This window comes from Lithobates pipiens, unplaced genomic scaffold, assembly GCF_037356315.1.
Source record: "Lithobates pipiens isolate NorthernLeopardFrog02 unplaced genomic scaffold, aLitPip1_a1.2 Scaffold_16, whole genome shotgun sequence".
In the NCBI taxonomy this organism is placed as follows: domain Eukaryota; kingdom Metazoa; phylum Chordata; class Amphibia; order Anura; family Ranidae; genus Lithobates; species Lithobates pipiens.
Genome location: NW_027507748.1, coordinates 322,222,702 through 322,243,787, shown reverse-complemented (window position 1 = coordinate 322,243,787; position 21,086 = coordinate 322,222,702). Strand labels below are relative to the sequence as shown.

Below are 21,086 nucleotides of genomic sequence, written 5' to 3'. Positions count from 1 at the left end.
ACATCTCACTTAAAATCTCCTTAGACTAGCTGTCAAATGTAGCAGTGACTTAAAGTGATTTTAAAGACTAAATTTTTTGTTTTACCTTGCATGATGCATGAAGGTAGAAAAACCTTCTTTGTGCAGTAGCCCCCCTAATACTCGCCTGAGCTCCCTCTCAATCCAGCAGTGTGCACGAGAGCTGAGCTTCTATCTGGTCTCTTATTGGCTCCTGTTACTGTCAATCACAACCAGAGAGCCAATAAGGAGAGAGTTGGGGGCAGGTCCGAGCTGCAGCTCTGTGTGTTTTTTGAACACATAGAGCATGGCTCAGGAGTCAGCATACACCTGTGCCCCCAGAACAAGCGGCTTGCTATTATGGGCACTGAGTGAAGAGGAGGAGCCAGGAGCGCTTTGGGGGACCCTGAAAAGAGTAGGATCTGAGCTGCTCTGTGCAAAATATGACATATTTGTTATTTTAAAAAAAATCTTATGCTAGCCATATGTACTGTAGTACCCTCTAGTGTGTGCTGCTAGAGTTGAGAGTAGGTAAAAGCATATTCTGGCGAGGAATAACCTGATTCACTGAATTGGGTACGGAGTTTTAGAGGCCAGGGCTGGATGGCTCATGCTTACAGCTCTCTTGTGCCTCCTCCTGCTGTCTGGAAGGTTGGAGAACCTTCTAGAACTAGAGGGCAGAGATTAGGAATAGCTGCCATTCATTTTTATGGGGCATCAGCTAATCCCCAGATGTGAGCTGGCAGGGGACTGAGACAACCTAATAAATAGACATGGGCCACTCCAGCAAGGGGAGTCAGGTGGAAGATGGAGAAGTAGGGCTGAGGAGAGGCTGTCAGTGGCCCTTAAAGAGACTCCTTACGGGGGAGGGGGGGGGGGTTCTACCTCAGGTCGGGTGCTCAGGAAAGCTGGCCTGTAAGGATCCTAACAAGCAGTGGAGCAGTGGAAAGATTCATGTCGGAAAAGCAAAGGGTAGGAGCAAGGTGAGACAGTCTGTAGATCAGCATGGTGCAGGGACAGACAAGGGGAGAGACTGCCAGCTGTAGTAGTGTTCTCTTGAAGGCAGTGGTGTGCCAAGTCTTCATCTAAGCTTGCCCTGGGAGGTCTCCATGTGTGTGTGCCAGTCGGGCAGGACTGAGGCAAAAAGTCAGTATGGAGGACTGAGAGGAAGTTCAGCCATGCGTGGCTGGTGGCAGCCAGGTGGGCTATAGATTTTCTGCAAGCAAGTGGAGCTGGGATTAGTGGCCACAGGGAAGCAGAAGGAAAGATGTCATGATGGTGACTCACATTGCACTACTTTTGTCAAGGGACCGAGAGTTCCTGCCTGTAATGGGCCTTTGCTGAAATAGCAATATCCTGCTAGTTCCACAGGATCGAGCAGCAGGTGATGAGCAGTGGAAACCAAGTTTGTGCAGGTGGAAGGAAAAAGAGGACTTTTTTTTGTAAATACAGAGGAAGTTGTCCATTGTTCAGTGTGTTGGACATTCTTAAGTTGGGCATCCCATATTTCCCTATCCAACTTATCAACCCCTAAAAAAAGATCAAAAACAAGCCACGGACTGTTTTCTGTGTTGGAATGTGTGAAGAAAATGCTATGTGACTACCTGTGCAGCGGTGAGGACCTGGCACATTAGCAACTCCTTTGGGGATAGTGCTACACATACACAGCAGAATTTTGCCCAATTCCTGCTGATCTGGCTGAAATTCAAGCCATAGGTGGCTCGGTGAACACCATCTTGTTTGATTTCATAATCAATGGATCCAGGCTCTAGGTGGAAAACTCTAGACCAAACAGTGGCTACATCCAATCAGATGCAGTTACTGCAGGTTAGACAGCCAACAGGAGAGATTCCTTCATCCACACTGTTTAGCCTAAGAGCCAGTTCACACAGGGGCGACTCAGATCCGACTTCAGGTCGCCCCTAGTCGCCTCAGGTCGGACAACATGTAAAAATCAATGTAAGTGAATGAGAGCTGTCTTAATGCACACTACTGAAGTCGCTCCGACTTCAGAAAAGGTTCCTGTACTACTTCAATCTGACTTGTAGGCGACTGGTACCCATTGATTTCAATGGAGGCTGCCTCCAAGTCGGATCTCCGTCTATACGGAGGTGACTCTGACAGAATTATCAGCTCTCAAGAGGGAACTCCACGCCAAATTTATTAAAAAAATAAAGAACCCCCTACGCCGAAAAAATGGCATGGGGGTCCCCCCCAGATCCATACCAGACCCTTATCCAAGCACGCTACCCGGCCGGCCAGGAAAGGGGGTGGGGACGAGCGAGTGCCCCCCCTCCTGAGCCGTACCAGGCGGCGTGCCCTCAACATGGGGGGTGCCTTGGGGAAGGGGGGGCCGCGCGGCCCCCCCACCCCAAAGCACCTTGTCCCCATGTTGATGAGGACAAGGGCCTCTTCCCGACAACCCTGGCCATTGGTTGTTGGGGTCTGTGGGCGGGGGGCTTATCGGAATCCGGGAGCCCCACCCTATGTGAATGAGTATGGGGTACAATGTACCCCTACCCATTCACCTGTGAAAAAAAATGTACAAATAAAACACTACACACAAGGGTTAAAATAGTTTATTGCACAGCTTTGGGGGTCTTCCATCTTCGGGGGTCTTCTCGCCGGACTCCTCCGCTATCTTCTGCTAGCTCTTTTACTAGCGGAGGGGCCCGGCATTCTTCTTCGCTGCCGCCACCCTCTTCTTCCGACTTCGGGGGTCTTGTCCCCCTCTTCTTCTGGCCGGGCCACCGCTCCTTCTTCTAGCTCTTTTACATGTGGTGGCCCGGTCTTCTGTTGCCGCTGTCACGTAGGGAGTTCCCCTTAGAATCCATACCAGACCTAAGGGCCTGGTATGCTCTCAGAGGGGGAACCCATGCCATTTTTTAAATAAATTTGGCGTGGAGTTCCCGCTTCAGAGCTCATTCTCTGATTGGCCACGGTAAAAGTCGCCTGGCCTGGGTTGACTTAAAGTCCTGTTGTAAGTCGCCCCAAGTCGTGTCCAAGTTGCCTTCAAAAGTCGTGTTGAAAGTCGTGTCGCCCCTGTGTGAACCGGCTCTTAATGGGGGAATCAAGTGATTTCCTCCCATTCTCCCTGTAGGCCGAACAAAGAAAATCTAATCGTATATTACTAGCGTTACACTGTAGATATAGAGCTAGGAGGCTGTAGGTACAAACGTGTCTAGGCACCCCCATATACCAGGAAGCACCAATGCCATTTTTTCAGGAAGAATTTCAGACAAAAAGGAGATTTTTTTTTTTTTTAACAAACCACTTAAGCACAATGATCATTTCCACATTTTCCTTAAAACATTGCAAAAAATTAAGATTTACTATCAACAAAATAATTTGAGTCAAAATTGAGCACAAATTCCCACCTCATCCCCGAGACTTGTATGCTTCTTGGCCATGTAGCAGCAGTCCTTACTCCTATACCAAAATGATGGCACTTTTTTATCTGTGTTATCTCCCCACAGAGGAGAAGGGGAGAGGAGAGTGCTGACAGGGAACCATTTCACACAGTAGGTCAGTATTTGTTAAAAAATAAAAGTCACTTTAACTAGTTGTGGAGGAATCAAAAGTACACCAGATGTGTGTAATACCTCCATTTCTTCTGCACCTCTGCCTCCACCCACCCCCCTCCCTTGCACTTGCCAAGAGATAATGCGCAACCACAGCTGCTGTAATTAGCTGTTTCTGTAAAAAAAAAGACTGTCTAAATGGGACAAATGATAGAATAAAATCTATACCTTTTATCTACAATAAAAAAAAATAATTATTTTTTAATGAACACTTATCAAAGTAGAAGAAAGTGTTTTTTTTTTTTTTTTTGGTCTATTGATTGCATAAAAATAAGAATAATAAACTGTATTCCATATCTCTATTTGTTGTCATCTTTGTCCCTAAAGCCTCGTACACACGATCAGATTTTCCGCAGACAAAGCTTCGGACTTTTGTTCGAAGGGCGTTGGTCAGGAACTTGTCTTGCATACAAATGGCACACAATTGTTGGCCAACAAACACGAACGTAGTGAAGTACTACGTGGTTTTTCATCTCTTTAGCGCCACCCTTTGGGCACCTTCTGCTACTGTGTTTGGTGAGCATTGATTCTGAGCATGCGTGTTTGTACTTTGGACTTGTGTACACATGCTCGGAAAATCTGACAACACACCGTTGTCCACGGAAAATTTATAAACCTGCCATCCAACATTTGTCCACGGAAAGTTGGCCAACAATTGTCTGACGGAGCGCCTGTCATCACACAAATCCTGTCAGAAAATCCAATTGTGTGTACAAGGTTTTATAATGGCAGTTTCAGACAGCATTTCCTAAAAAATACTTTTAAAGGGTGCTTTGTTCCTACTTCCTTATGTGAGAATGTAGGGACCTTCTTCTGTACACTCTCCAGATGGACTACAGTTATATGTGCCAACACAGTCACGTGCCACCATTACCCACTTTCATCTCCAGACTGGCCGTCTTCCCTGGTGGTGCATCTTAACCCTGAAGGTTAAAGTGTGCGATAATACATATGTATTTGACTTAGGAAATTTCCCTTGTAAACTGTCTCATTGCAGCGCAAGGCCGCTCAACCCATAGGGTTGCATGGCTTGACTCCCGGTATGAGGTGCACTAGATACACCACGGTCACATTAACTTTGCTTTAGCACTCCTGAAGTATAAGACACAGACACTTCTCCAATGGAATAATAATAATAATAATTTCTGCAAATTAAGGGAATCTCTGAGGGCACCCCCAGGTTACCAGAACTAGTGTCCCCAGTGGAAGATTTTCTATTACTTTTCTTGAGACAACACAAAACTTGAGATTTTCTTTTAATTTTTTATTCAATGATAATGGTAAACAGGACAAATAGAGAGGGTGAATCCTCCAGACAGGCACCAGCCTACAGTCATCCACACCATGAGTAGATACACATACCTACCAATCTTTTGAGATGGGAACGGGGGACACCTATTTTCAAAAGTTTGTAGGCATAGGATACATCCCCTGACACGGCCCCTTAGAGGAGAATTTTACACACACACACAAAAAAAAAAAGATTAGGTAAACCCACAAGTGCTTTTTTTACCACTATTATTCCTTTATACTGACTTTTAACATTAACAGAAGCAGCAATTTAGAAAATGGATGAAAGATTTAGCACCATGAAACACTTTTCAGAAGATAAATAGCGCTTTTTATATATAAATATATAGATCTGACCAAAATGAGGGACAAATGAGGAGGAAAGAGGGACAGAGGGACTTTGTTCCAAATCAGGGACAGTCCCTCAAAATCAGGGACATTTGGGAGTTATGGATACCATCTTATGATGAGAACATCTCTGCTTCTGTTATTAACTAATGCCGTGTACACACAACCGGACTTTTCGACGGACTTGGTCCGGCGGACAATCTGATGGACTTTGCAGCTAAGGTCCGCCGGACTTTCAAATGAATGTACTTGGCCACACACGATCACTCCAAAAGTCCGACGGATTCGAACATGATGACGTAGAATAAGGAAGTTCATAGTCAGTAGCCAATAGCTGCCCTAGCGTCGGTTTTAGTCCGACGGACTAGCACACAGACGACCGGATTGTCCGCTAGAAAGCCAAGTCTGGCGGACAGATTTGAAGTAAGTTTTATTTCTAGGTCCGCCGGACTTTGGGGAAGAAAAAGTCCACTGGAGCCCACACACGATCAAATTGTCCGTCGTATTCAGTCCGCCGGACCAAGTCCGTCGAAAAGTCCGGTCGATTGTACGTGGCATTACTGTTGTCCTAGAAATCAGCATGCAGTTTTAATCAAATGATAGATATCCCCTACACCAGATAGGTTCTCAGATTCTTGCATGCATAAATGTGTGCTCTGTCCGACGCTTTCCATTTTACCAACCAACAACAGTGCAGACCCTCCACTTAGCAGTCAGTTTTAAAAGGGTCAAGGCAAATGTACATGGGTACCTATATAACAGAAAGATCAGCAAGAAGGCTTGCATTGCGCACAGTTCATATAGGGTTTTGCTTATTTTTTTTAAATGGAGTTTCACTTTAAATGTTCTGAATATAAGAACATAAATAAGAACATAGATCTTATGTGCAAGAACTGCAGGAATAAAAAAAACGCACATATGATCCATAGCAAACAGCCTGGTATCTATCATTTACCTGCTACCAGTTTCAAAAGAGGTATTCAGACTGGTTGCTATGAACAACAAAGGTACGTCTCCTTTCCTCCATTATCACTATATGATACTTATTGTGTGTGTACATTATGTATTGTATTGTTAACAATCATTGTCTGCACAGTTATGGCCACTCTAAGTGTGAAACCTGGGAGCCGCTTTTCTGTACCAGACTGGCACACCAACAGTGCTCTCATTTCCACAAATGCTGAAAGGCAACGTTCGGCTTCTCACCAGATTCGTCAGGAAGCCAGAAGTCTACGCAATGAGACCAACAACCAGGTATCTACTAGAAAATAGGTTTGTCTTATCTTAGCAGTAAATAATGTTACAGTAGTATGTGTTATCCTAATTAACCAATATATTGCCTTTGCAATAAGGTGAATTATTATTATTTTTTTTTTATAAATATATTCAGAGGAGAATTTGGAAGTGCAGACTGTGGTTGAACCATATTCAAACATTCAACAAACACAAATACTACAAACTGACCTCTACATTCCAAAAAAACCCTACAATGTTTTAAGTATAGAGCCATGTGTATGCATAGTCCAACCACATAAACTATAACCAGATGCTCAGGATTGAAAAAAAAAAAAAAAAAAAAAAAGGTTATTTATTTTACAAAGATTTTATTAACTTTTCCAAAAAATATTCTTTAAAAAATCAATCAAATAAATTGCACATTAAAAAAGAGGAAGTCCAATATTTAATAATATTTAATAATATTAATTATCCTGATCTTTTCCTAACTCCTCTCTCAGGATGAGCTTGATGTTTAGGTCGAACATCGGGTTTTTGCCCGTTCCCCGAACAGCGAACATTATGGGGCGTTAGTGGCAAATTCAAGCACCACAGAACGCCCCATAATGCACTGTTAGATGGCATTGCATTGGTGTATGATGATTGGCCAAAGCATGCACCTGACCTGCATGCTTTGGCCAATCACAGCACACTCTGTTAAGAGAGCCATAATTGGCCAAAGGCAGGAGGGTGCCTTTGGCCAATCATAGCTCAGGGGGACTAAGTCCACGTCCCATACTATGTATGGACAGAGAGATAGCTTGATTTAGATTAAGTAGGCAGGTTATTCAGTTAGTAGCAGTGTATTTGATATATATATATATATATATATATATATATATATATATATATATACACACACACACATTTAACATAGACTATATATTCAGTGTTTACTCTCTATTCAGTCAGTGCAGGCAGTGTGTGTGTGTGTGTGTATATATATATTTATACCACCATCTGATTTTAGCAGGCAAATTTTCCTACCCCAGTTGCTGAACTGTAAAAAGAAATTTGGTCCCAGCCATCCACATGCTCAGCATCTAAATGCTATCTTGGCCAAACTGCTAGCACTGCAACTACTGCCTTTTCAGCTGGTAGACTCTGCCCCCTTTTGTGATTTTGTGGAATGTGCTGTCCAAAATGCCATTTCCTTTCACGGAAGACCAATCCTGGATCTCTACCGGCATATGGAAGACAATGTTTTGGCCTCATTGGACTGGGCGATCAGCAGTAAGGTGCAAATTACCTCATGGTCCAGCAGGCATGGGCAGAGAGGTTACCTTTCCTTCACGGCACACTGGGTAACTCTGCTGGCAGCTGGGAAGGATGCAGGACAAGCTTCAGTGTTGTTGGAGCTTGTTCTGCCACCATGCATCCAAAATGCTAATGGTGATTCTGCCACAGCTCTCTCCTCCACCCCTCCTCTTCTTCTTCCACTATGGCCTCTTCTGCAGATTTGTCCTCTGAACCAGCGGTGCTACGTAAGCATTCAAGGGGCTACGCAGACAGTCAGGCTAAAAGATGCCATGGAGTGCTTGAGTTGGTCTGCCTAGGGGACAGGAGCCACACTGGGGCAGAAATTATCATTGTTATTATTATTATTATTTTTATTCAGGATTTATATAGTGCCAACAGTTTACACAGTGCTTTACAACATGGGTGCAAGACAATAGAGTTACAATACAAATCAATACAGGAGGAATCAGAGAGCCCTGCTCGTTAGAGCTTACAATCTATGAGGGAGGGTCAAGGGGAACAAAAGGTAATAACTGTGGAGGTGATGGAGAAAATGAAAATACAGTTGTTAGGTGTGTGTAAGATAGGTTTCTGTGAAGATAAGTGTTTTCAGGGATCATCTGAAAGCTAATAGAGTAGGAGATAACCAGACAGATTGGGGTGAGGCGTTCCATAGGATTAGAATGGGTCAGGAGAAGTCCTGGAGGCGAGCATGGGAGGAGGTGACGAGGGAGCTAGAGAGCAGGGGATCTTGAGAGGAGCAAAGAGAACAAATAGGTTGGTATTTAGAGACTAGGCTAGTGATGTAGCTGGGGGCTAAGTTGTGGATGGCTTTGTAAGAAGTTGTTAGTATTTTGAATTTAATTTGTTGGGTGAACGGAAGCCAGTGGACAGATTGACAGAGAGGAGTAGCAAACACAGAGCGATTGGTAAGGTGGATGAGTCTGACAGCAGAATTTATGATGGACTGAAGAGGGGATAACCTATGTAGAGGTAAGCCAATGAGGAGGGAGTTACCGTAGTCGAGGCGACAGATGAACAGGGAGTGAATTAAGAGCTTTGTTGAGTCATTGGTTAGAAATGGGTGTATTTTGGAGATGTTGCAGAGGTTGAGGCAGCAAAATTTGGACAGTGATTGGACGTGGGGCTTAAAGGAGAGTTCAGAGTCCAAGACTACACCTAGGACCTTGGCAAGCGGGCATGGGCTTATAGTTGTGCCACCAATTTTGACATAGAGATCAGGGAAAGGGAAGGGGCACATGGGTGAGGAAAAATGATAAGTACGGTTTTGGATAGATTGAGTTTGAGGAAGTGGTGTGACATCCAGACTGATATATCTGTTAGTAAATGAATAATACGTGAGGCGACAGAGGGAGTGAGCCGAGGGGTAGCGAAATAGATTTGGGTATCGTTAGCATAGAGGTAGTATTGGAAGCCATAGGAGGCTATCAGCTGACCCAGGGAGGAGGTGAGGATTTAAAATAGGAGAGGTCCAAGAACAGAACCTTGGGGGACCCCAACAGAGAAGGGATGAGGAGAGGAGGAAGTAGAATTGTAAGTAATGCTAAAGGTGCGGTTGAATAAGTAAGAGGTGAACCAGCGAAGAGTACAGTCACGGAGACCAAAGGCATGGCGTTTTTTGAGGAGGAGGGGGTGGTCAACCATATCAAAGGCAGCAGAGAGGTCCAAGAGTAGGAGTACAGAGTAGTGTCCATTGGTTTTGGCCATTAGTAGATTGTTTGTTAGTTTTAGAAGAGCAGTTTCTGTGGAATGTTGGGGACAAAATCCAGACTGAAGGGGATCAAGAAGGCTATTATCAGCAAGGTGGTCGCTCAGTCGGTTGTAGACCAGACGTTCAAGGAGTTTGGATAAAAAAGGGAGCAAGGAGATGGGGCGTAGGTTGGTAAGAATGGATGGGTCCAGTGAGGGCTTTTTAAGTATAGGGCTGACAAGTGCATGTTTTAGGGAGTTAGGGAAGATGCCAGAAGAGAGGGAGAGATTGAAGTTGTGGGTTGAGTGTAGAATAGTGTCAGAGAGGGAACGTAGCTTTTTTGAGGCAACGGGATCCAGAGGGCAGGTGGTAAGATGGACGTTAGCAAGTAGTTTAGCAGCCTTGTCTATAGTGGTGAGGTTGAAAGAGGGAAGTAATGATTATACGTGAGGCCATGAGGTGTAAAGCATGGAGGGTATCTGAACAGTAGAGATATCCTTGCAAATTCTGTCAGCTCTGCAGGGGCAGGCTCAGAGGTGGTTGACGCCATGCCAGCTTCAGCCAGGAATGGTTGTATGCGACAATGGCACCAACCTTCTCTCTGCCCCCTGACAGGAACACTTGACCCATGTTCCATGTTTGGCACACGACCTGAATTTGGTGGTGTAACAGTTCTTGAGCATTTATCCTAGGTTTACAGGATCTCCTGAGGCAGGCCAGAAAAGTCTGTGGTCATTTCATACAATGCCAGTGCTCAGCTGGCTAACATTGAAAGGAAATTCAACCTGCCCACCAACCACCTCATTTGTGACATGCCCACCAGGTAGAACTCAATGTTGGAAATGCTGCAGCGGCTGTACACACATCAGAGGGCCATCAATGAGTACCTGTGCAAGTATGGCACCAGGATAGGGTCAGGGGCGCTTGGCTTCTTTTTGCCACACCACTGGCTACTGATCAAGGATGCATGCGCTCTCCTGTCACCATTTGAGGAGGCCACAAGGATGGTGAGCAGTGACAATGCATGCATCAGTAACACTGTCCCTCTAGTCTTTCAGTTGGAGCACATGCTTTGTGGAATCCTGGACAGGACACTTGAGGCAGAACAACGGGAGGAAGAGGAGGACTTCCTTACCTCTCAAGGCCCCCTTTATCCAGATAGCATTTCTGTGGGCCTGTCACACAGGAAGAAGAGGAGGAGGATTGTGTCAGTATGGATGTAGAGGATAACACTCAGGAGTCTTCAAGGGATGGTTTTCAGTCCCCAGAAACCCAAAGAGTTGTACGTGGCTGGGAGAAGGTAGTTACGGATCATGTGATCCTTTGTGACCCAAAGGACTCAGAATCGAATGCCTCTGCAAACTTACGCTGCATGGCCTCCCTGATTCTGCAAAGCCTGTGAAAGGACCCTAGGATTTGTGGTATCAAGGAGAGGGATCATTACTGGTGAGCAGTGATGATCCCTTCCTTCTTGATTCACGTTAAAAGGGTAAGGTTGCAGAACTCATCCTGCCTTCGCAGAGGGAGCAGAGGATGAAACATTTTCAGGAGACCTTGAAGACAGGTTTGTGCAACGCATTTCCAGACCTTGGGAGGTTACAGTTTCCTGGTGCTGGTCAACGTGTTGCTGAGGCATCGTTCAGTCAGAGGAAGAGCGGTGGAGAAGGTGGGTGGATGACGATGCCTTTAAACAATTTTTCAGTCCTCAGCGCCAAGGTCTGATCGGTTCAAGCAACCATCGCCAGTGTCTGCATTACATGGTGCAGAAATATCTAGGGGCAAGAGCAGACTTGGAGACCTTTCCAACAGAGCATCCACAGGGTTACTGGGTCTTGAGGATTGACCACTGGCCAGAACTTGCTCAATATGCAATTGAGCTACGGGCCTGTACTGCGTCCAGCATGCTTTCTGAATGCACATTCAGTGCTGCTGGAGGGTTTGTAACGGATCAAAGAGTGCGCCTGTCCACAGACTCAGTTGATAGGCTCACATTTATAAATACAAATCAGTCTTGGATCAGCAGCTATCAAGCACCTGATGATGATGTAACTGATTGAATTTGCTATGGATGTGGGATCCCTTGAAGACTGCCTATGCTGACTATCCTATCCCTCCTCAATCTTGATGATGCTAGCTTCCAACAATATTTTTGGTTTAGGGCACCACCACCCAAGGCCCAATTTTTTTGCCCCTGTTTAACAGGGGCATGTAATTACAATATTTGATATAATATTTAAACGCAGGGCCCGTTCCTGCACCCAACAAGAGTATCTGTGAGGGCTTACAGTGTTCTGGTACCACAAACACCTAAGGCCCTTTTCTGCAGAGTATATAGGGCTGGCTGTATAGTATATATAATGATGTTCAGAGTATATAGTGCCAGGGGGCCTGGGGGACCCCCACATTGTTGTTTCCACAACAATCCAAAGTTTTCAAAATTCAATTGTCATTGGGACATAAAGTGATGTGAAATTTTCTGAACAGGGGCATAGACAGCAAAACAAACATTACAGGGGTGTTAATCCTTCCCTATGCAATCCAAAAAGCCCAAAAATAGTTTTTTGTCTGGAGCTACACTTAAAAAATGTACCTGTTCTGACTTACAGACAAATTCAACGTAAGAACAAAGCTATAGACCCTATCTTGTTTGTAGCCCAGGGACTGCCTGTACTGGTAGATGTAGCTGTAGTCTCAGATTTACATCATTAGTTTGATTAATTTTCAGCTGTGCTGAAAAAGTCAGTTTTCATTAAAGCAATTTGCGACAGTTATCAGATGGCTCGGTACATGGTTTCACTTGGATAAAGGGAGCTGTAGGATAAGCTGCTGAGCTGTTTCCTTTACTAACCCATAGTGCTCTGGGAATGCTTTATCATGTATTTATCATGTATTAAATGTGTTATATATACAGTAGATAGAAGGAAAAAACATAAGAATAAAACAGCAGTTTAAAAGGGAAACATTGAAAAAGGAAACTGTTAAAATCGAACCAAAACTATTACATTTTTCCATTAAAATAAAAGCATTGATGAAAGACAAACTTGCATCTTCACTTTAATCTTGTTCCTCCCTATATACAGTCAAGAGCTAATGTGGCAAGTTACTCTTCTTTCCTTATATGGAATGCTGGGTGACATTTCCTAATTGCGGTGAGGGTGTGGACCGGGAAGATCCAACTCTTGCAAAAACTATAAAAAATCCCATTTAACATTTTAGGAGTATAGGATATTGGCAAAAAGCAGACCTCGCAGCCTACTTTAGGGATCAGGTATTTACACTTGAATTTAGGGTGTATCATGTTCAGCAGAAAGGGGAGCTTCTATGTAACAGCTGATGGGGGTTTCTCCCTGCCCACACAGCAGTGTCGTGCATTCAATCCACAGAAATCCGTGAATGAATAAACTACAAGTCCCATCTTCCACCACAGCATATAGACTTGTAGTTTCAGTGGATGCTCGAAATCCATTCTCACTTCCTCCAGCTTTCAAACTGAAAGCCCATTCAGAGGTACTGGCAAAAAAGCTGGAGGAAGAATGTGCAGTAGCCTGACATTGCACCCGTGAAACACTGGCGGGTACAATACTTTGCAGGCTCCTGTAGAAAAAAATAAGTTGCCCATCTTTCTACCTGCAAAAATACATATGTTTATTGTTTTTTGTTTTTTTAAAGGTGAACTTAGACTTTAAATTATGTATTTCTGTATAGTACCAGACGCATTTAGGGTGAAAATATTTGGAAAAATGTATATTTATGCTTATAAAACACTTTTGAAAGTAAATACACATCAGTTTTACAGTATTTATATACAGACATTTTTTATACTGATAATTCATAACCAACATTACTTTCTGATTAGACTAAATGGAATGAGCATGATAATAGTACCCGCCTAGCCAGTCGTATTGATGACGTAGACAAGTGGAAACAAGTGCTGGATAAGTGCCTGGCTGAAGTAGATGCAGAAATAGCTGCTTTGACCTCGGTAAGTTGAACAGCATCCCAAGTAATTGCAAAACATACCTTTGGATCAAATTAGAAAGGAGTACACATTGGTGTAGATGAAATCAACTGCTTTATGCTCCACTAATACAATAAAGACCCATTGCTGCTTGTCACAGAACTTGTGATGAATACCTTTTCCAGGTATTGCTGTTAATCATAGTGTACCTTTTCCTTGGTGCTCCAGATGAAAGATGAAGCAGAACGAGCCTTGCAAGCCAAGAATGTACCTTCAGATGTAGCAATAGACTGTCTGACCCTCCGTGAAAGCCGCAGAAGCATTGACCTGGTGAAAGACCCTGTGGAGGAAGAGTTGCACAAGGAAGTGGAAGTGATCGAGGGAGTTCGTAAAGCACTGCAGCAAAAGATCAGTGAAGCTTTTGAGCAGATTTGGTAAATAAGGGCACTACTAGTGGGGAGCTAATAGAAGGGTGTAGAAATGCACCACTTAGGTCTTTGGCAAAGCAGTGGGGGACTTCAACTCTCTGCCAACCCTTCCCACATACAGACACAAAGTTCCTTCTTAAAGCCTTATTAAAGTTTTATTACAATAGAAAAGAAATCCGCATAAATGTGCTTACAATTAATGAAAAGTGTCCATTGTCCTTGCTATCTAAATTGAAACCTTTCATCCTCTCCCCCCTCTCCATTGGTAATCTTCATGTGGTGCAGGGTTAATATAGCCGCTGGACCTTTAATAGGTATTCATCAAGAGTGCCGACTATCGCCCCACTCCTCCATTCAAAAAAAAAAAACATACTATGGCTTCCATCAATTAAAAGTTCTCTATGGATGCAGGAGGTGGATCCTCCATTCATGGAGCACTTTTCATTTAACATCAGTGTGCCCAAGATTATAAGTGTGATATTTAAGTATGACGCTCCTTCTTTTCTCAAAGAAAAACTGGTTCTTGCTAATTTATAACCAATATCAGTGAAGCTGACATTAAAGCGGTGTTCCAGCCGCAATTTTTTTTTTCTTAAAGTCAGCATCTACAAACACTGTAGCTGTTGACTTTTAAAAAGGACACTTACTTGTCCAGGGAGCCTGCAATGTTGGCCCCCCAAGGCCGATCCGTCCATCAGATCGGATGCATGCACCGCCATTGTAACTAAGGGAAACTGACAGTGGAACCTTCAGGCTTCACAGCCGGATTCCCACTGCGCATGCGCGAGTCACGCAGCGCTTTCTGAATGGCCCTGTCGTTTTCTTGGACACTTATAGGTCCCAGAAGGCAGTGCGGGCGAGCTAAGACGGAAGTACACTATGTACTTCAGAAAAGGTAAGAAAGAAGAAAAAAAAAAAAATTATCCGAAAGAGGGGTGGAGGGGTGGTCTTACATTTAAGACCAAGTTGTAAAAGTGGGCGGAACACTGCTTTAAGGAAAATCTGTCTTGTGCACAGAACTCCTGTATCCTTTTTTTTTTTTTTTCATTGTTCTGTTATTCAAAATCTAACCACGAAATTCAAGTTCTGAAACTCAAAATACCATGCAAAGTCTATATTCTAGTATATGCAGCAAAGCACTTAGCCCATATTCTGAAACTTGCAAAGCTTACAAAGTGCCAAGCTTAAACTGTATGGAAAACAGAACAATGTAGCTCCCCTATTTGCTTCCTTTTGGTCTGGTAAAAATAACATTGAAAGAGTTTTGCTATTAGAGATGTGCAATTAGTTTCGGTCCCAATGTATCCAAATCTCCGATTGAAATAGTAACGAATTTAGTTGAAATTTGTTAAATTTCGATTGCTTTTCTAACGAATTTCAAATTTTCGGAATGATTCGAATTTGGATTGGTTGAAAAATAATTGACCGATTTGAATTCTGTGTTAAGAATAGCTGGTTGTTAAGGAGTGGGCCTAGAAGTTTTTTGCCACGTCCTTAACAACCAATGACTCATCAGCTGTCAATGGGCTTCCCCGCTGAGAACTGAAATGTAAACAAAAAAAGCTGGCAATAGAAAATGTTGAAAAAAAACTGCATGGGGTCCCCCCAATCCATACCGAGCCCTTAGCCGAGCATGCAGCCTGGCAAGCCAGAAAAGGGGGGGAGAACGTGTGAGCGCGCCCCCGTCCTGAATCATACCAGGCCACATGCCCTCGACATGGGGGGAGTACTTTGGGGCAGGGGGGTTCAGCCTCCCCACCCCAAATCACCTTGTCCTCTTGTTGTTGGGGACAAGGGGCTCTTCTCCACAACCCTGGGCTGTGGCTGTGGGGGTCTGCAGGTGAGGGGCTTATGGAATCAGCTCCTGCCCTCCCCATGTGAATGAGAATGAAGTAGTACACAGTACCCCTCCCTACCCATTCACCAGAAAGGTGTAAAAGTTGAATAAAGACACTACACCAGTTTTCCTTTGTTAAAAAGGAGTTTTCCTTTGTTAAAAAGGAGTTTTCCTTTGTTAAAAAATCTAAAATGTTTGAGGTGACTCGGTCCCTTACCTATTTAATAAATATCAGACAGAGGAGCAGACAGTCGGTGGGAAGCCTTCAATGAGGCCAAAGGTTTTTACTTTTTCTTTTTTTGGGTGCAGTGGTGCGGCGGGTGGCATGATTGATGATGGAGCTTCATCTGTGAACATTGGTTTTTATTTAAGATTTTTTTTTAAGCAATTTTCAGAAACACATGTCCCCTCCAAAATCCATACCAGGCCCTTATTCGAGCATGCAGCCTGGCAAGTCGGGGGGGGGGGGGGGCACGGGCGCACTCCACCCCCCCCCCCTCTTGAACCATACCAGGCCACATGCCTTCAACATAGGGGTGTGCCTTGGGTCTCGTCCCCACAACCTTGCGATGTGGTTGTGGGGGTCTGTGGGCGGGGGCTTATCGGAATATGGAAGCCCCCTTTAACCCCCCCCCCCATGTGAATGGGTATGGGTCACATAGTACCCCTACCCATTCACCAAAAAAGTGTCAAAAAGTAATCAAAACACAGAGACGGTTTTTGACAATTCCTTTATTTAAAAAATAAAAATAAAAAAGTGTTCCTCGATGCCCTCAACATGGGGGGTGTCATGTTACCAGAATGATTTAAAAAAAGAAGAAGACAGGGCTCTCTGTAATTGCATTTCTTTTTAGTCTTCTGCAGGAGACACGTCAACAACTATCCTGGGACCAAAGAGACAAGGCTGAAACAATTGAAATAGATCAGACATGCCTCTCACTTACCAAGCATTCCCCAAACATTTCACTGAAAGTGGATCCAACCCGTGTTCCTTATGGGTAAGATGGGACAAGAGTGTGCTTTTATATTTTATCTGAAGAGGAGATATGTATACAGTAAAACCTTAGATTGCGAGCATAATTTGTTCTGGAAACATGCTTGTAATCCAAAGCATGTGTATATCAAAGCGAATTTCCCCATAAGAAATAATGGAAACTCAGATGAGTCATTCCACAATTATTTAAGTCCTTCGGTTTATAGTCCGTATAAAAGGATTATCGCAATGTGACCAGGTTGTATAACCATAAAATGTCCATCCACAAATGGCAGCCTCCACAAGGGGATTAGAAGCAAAATCCAGCAGGTGAGAAGAGAGGCGCCTCTAAGTGTAGCAATATGGTTACATTTAATGAAGGTTCAACATTTAGAAAATCACATGGTTGATGATTAAAAGAGGCACATCTAAGTATGCAGGCATCCGGGGTAAAGCTGTCCACATAGACCATCCTCTGCACCGCCGGCTACCACCGCTGTCAGCCTGTAATCATGACAGTGAAAACTACCCTGCAGTAGAGTGATCTCCAACCGAATCTTGAAACGCTCATGGAGCGCAGCATGTAAGGGATGACTTTAATGGCAGAACGGAGGATGGTCTATGTGGACAGCTTTACCCCGGATGCCTGCATACGTAGATGTGCCTGTTTTAACCACTTGCTTACTGGGCACTTAAACTTCCCTCCTGCCCAGACCAATTTTCAGCTTTCAGCGCTGTCGCACTTTGAATGACAATTGCACGGTCATACAACACTGTACTGCACAGATGGAAAGTGATAGGCACAGTTAAGGCGGCACTGAAAGGCACAGATAAGGTGGCACTGATGGAGACAGATAAGGCGGTACTGATGGACACAGATAAGGCGGCACTGATGGCCACTGATAAGATGGCACTGATGGGTGGTACGGCTGTGTGGCACGGATGGGTGGCACTGATGGGCACTGATAGATACCACTGATAGATGGTACTGATGGGCACTAATAGGTGGCACTAATGGGCACTAGTAGGTGACACTGATGGGCACTGGTAGGTGACACTGATGGGCACTAATAGGTGGCACTGATGTGCAGCACTGTTGTTAAGGCACTGATTGTAGGCACTGATAGGTGGCACTGTGGGCACTGATAGGTGGCACTGTGGGCACTGATGGGTGGTGCTGGTGGGCACTGGTAGGCAGCACTGTTGCCTATTGCTGGGGGGCACTGGCAGGGGGCACAGGTGGGCACTGATGATTTGGCAGCAGCTCACTGATGTCCCTCTCACGGATGCCGGTGATGGTCTTTTTTTTTCTCCTCACGCTGTCAGCACGAGGAGAAAAAATAGCCAATTACTGGCTCTGTTGACATCACATGATCAGCTGTCATGGTGTCAGCTGTCAGGTGGTAAGGGGTCGTGATCGACCCCTTACTACGATCTGTTATCCAGCGAGTCTCATAGAGTCATTGATCACAGAGCTTGCCACGCGCGCCCTGCAGGAGGCAAGCAGGGCGCCCGGGCAAGGGACAAAGTCAAAAGACGTTCCCGGCAAAGCAGGTCTACTCTGTAGCCATCATTCGGCTACAGCGCAGATCTCAAGTGGTTAATCATCAACCATGTGAGTTGCTAAATTTTGTACCTTCATTAAATGTAACCATATTGTTACACTTTGAGGCGCCTCTCTTCTCTTTTATACTCAGTTATGATATGACACTACTTGTATATCAAGACATCGCTTGTATATCAAGTCAAAATTTATGAAAAAAAAAATTGCTTGTCTTGCAAAACACTTAAACCAAGTTACTCTCAATCCATGGTTTTACTGTTCTTGTGTGTCATGCATAAGATGTGTAAATTGAATGTTAAAAATGTATGTAAATCCCAGCAATTATTTTTTCTTTATTGCTCCATATTGGTCTGTTAACAACTTAAAGTGTTTGTTACCCCAGTATTTCATATTCCTGATATGTGTCTGCTGTACCATGTACTTGAATAAAAAAAAGTAACCCGTCCTCTCTTTTTGCTTCCTTTATGTGAAATCTCTGTTGTCCTTGCCAGTCCATTTCCTGTTAAAAACTGACCACACTAGGCAGGAGAGCTCACTGTGGTCAGTTACCTAGATATGCTGGGAACTCAGTGTTCTCTCCTCCAATGATCAGACCTGCCTTGACACACCCCCCCCCCCCCCCCCCCCGCATGGCCTTTCACTGGAAATTTCTGTGTGTTGTTGTTTCTCCTTCCTCAGCTCTTATGCAGTAGAAAACAGAGGGAACAGAGGTAGTTTTCAGGTGTTTTAGCGCTAAAAATAGCGCCTGAAAAGCGCCTCCCATTAATTTTAATAGGTGCTTTCACACTGGGGCGGTGCACTTTTGGGGAGGTAGAGAAAGTCCTGCAAGCAGCATCTTTAGGCCGTGTTTGGAGCACTGTAAAAGGCACTTCAAAAATGTCCTTGCCCATTGAAACTACAGGTTCTGTAGTGCAAATCTGCAAAATGCAAAAAGCACTAAAAATGCACAGGTCTGAATCCAGCCTAAGCCCCTGTACACACGGTCGGAGATTTCGACAACCAAATCCATCAGATTTTCTCCGTCGGATTTTCTCCGTCGGATCTTGTCCGAAACTGTTGCATACACACGGTCGGACAAAGTTGTCGAAAAATCTGATCTTTCAGAACGTGATGACGTAATTTCGTTATGATGGGACTACATTCAGGCTAGTAGCCAATAGCTTTGATGTAGGAATTTGATCTGAGCATGCGTGGCACTTGGTCCGATCAAAATTCTCTACACATGATCGGAGTATGTCCGATCGGACCAGTTTGTCGGGAAATATTTCCAACAAGTTGGAAAATTGAGTCCGACGGATATTCCGACGGAATAAGTCCGATGCATACCACACACAGTCAGATTATCCGACAACACGGTCCGATAGGACACATTCCGACGGATTCTCCGACTGTGTGTACAAGGGCTAAGAGTGCTTCAAAAGTCTTTTTTGGTGTTTTTTAACCACTTTGGGACCACCGCACGGCGATGTATGTCCCTACTTTTGGGACAGATATCATTGTTATTGCAGCAGCTAGCTGCCATAACCCCAGTATCCCCGTGTTTGGCCAGCGATCTGGTACAAGATAAAAGTGGTCTCTGTGGCGGATTCGCCGTGAGGTCACTTTTATCTATGGTGGAAGAGGGGCCCCCCTCCCACAGCGATCCGGTGCCCTCCGCCGCTTACCGGAGCCATCAGAAGCAGCAGAGGCGATCGCGTCTGCCCCCTGGGCTGACATGGAGATGAGTGATAGGAAGATGACTCCCAATTGTCTCCATGACACTGCAGGGCGAAAGCGACGTCATAACGTCACTTCCGCCCATAGTGCCCGCATATGAAAACTGTGTTCAAACCACACATGTGAGGTATCTCCGTGATTAGTAGAGAGAGAGAGAGCAATAATTCTAGCCCTAGACCTCCTCTGTAGTGCAAAACATGCAACCTGTAGAATTTTTTAAACGTTGCCTATGGAGGGTAAAAGTTTGACGCCATTCCACGAGCGGGCGCAATTTTGAAGCGTGACATTGGGTATCAATTTACTTGGCGTAACATTATCTTTCACAATATAAAAAAAATTGGGCTAATTTTACTGTTATCTTATTTTTTTATTCCAAAAAGTGATTTTTTTCCAAAAAAAGTGCGCTTGTAAGACCGCAGGGCAAATACGGTGTGAAAAAAAGTATTGCAATGACCGCCATTTTATTCTCTAGGGTGTTAGAAAAAAAACAATATATAATGTCTGGGGGTAATTTTCTAGCAAAAAAAACAAACATGTAAACCACCAAAATCTCAAAACGAATCTGCTCTTTAAGTGGTTAAAAATGTATGTAAATCCCAGCAATTAATTTTTCTTTATTGCTCCATATTGGTCTGTTAACAACTTAAAGTGTTTGTTACCCCAGCATTTCATATTCCTGATATGTGTCTGCTATACCATGTACTTAAATATAAAAAGTATCCTGTCCTCTTTTTGCTTCCTTTGTGTAAAAATCCCTGGTGTTCTTGCCAGTCCCTTTCCTGCTAAAAACTGACCACACTAGACGGGAGAGCTCACTGTGGTCAGTTCCCTAGGTATGCTGGGAACTCAGTGTTCTCTCCTTCAATGATCAGACCTGACACCAACCAGCCCCCCCCCCCTCCCCTCACACGGCCTTTCACTGGAAATTTCTGTGTCCTGTTGTTTCTCCTCCCTCAGCTCTTATGCAGTTGAAAACAGAGGGAACAGAGAGAATGTGATCACTAAGACCCCTTTCACACTGAGGCAGTTTTCAGGCATTTTAACGCTAAAAGTAGCGCCTACTGCCTCCCATTCATTTTAATAGGTGCTTTCACACTGGGGCTGTGCGCTTGCGGGGCGGTAGAAATGGTCCTGCGAGCAGCATCTTTAGGGCATGTTTGGAGCTCTGT

At 44.3% G+C, this 21,086-nt stretch overlaps 1 protein-coding gene across 2 annotated transcripts in view; it reads left to right on the top strand.

The window, feature by feature from the left end:
• The window catches only part of TEKT2 (tektin 2), a 62,685-nt gene that overhangs the window by 7,512 nt on the left and 34,087 nt on the right, over nt 1-21,086 (top strand). For both annotated transcript variants that reach the window (XM_077481718.1, XM_077481717.1), the window contains exons 2-5: nt 6,313-6,470; nt 13,298-13,423; nt 13,628-13,833; nt 16,519-16,662. In XM_077481718.1, the coding sequence (XP_077337844.1) occupies nt 6,315-6,470; nt 13,298-13,423; nt 13,628-13,833; nt 16,519-16,662 (632 nt within the window). In that variant the 5' untranslated portion in view covers nt 6,313-6,314. The remainder of the gene's footprint in view (nt 1-6,312; nt 6,471-13,297; nt 13,424-13,627; nt 13,834-16,518; nt 16,663-21,086) is intronic.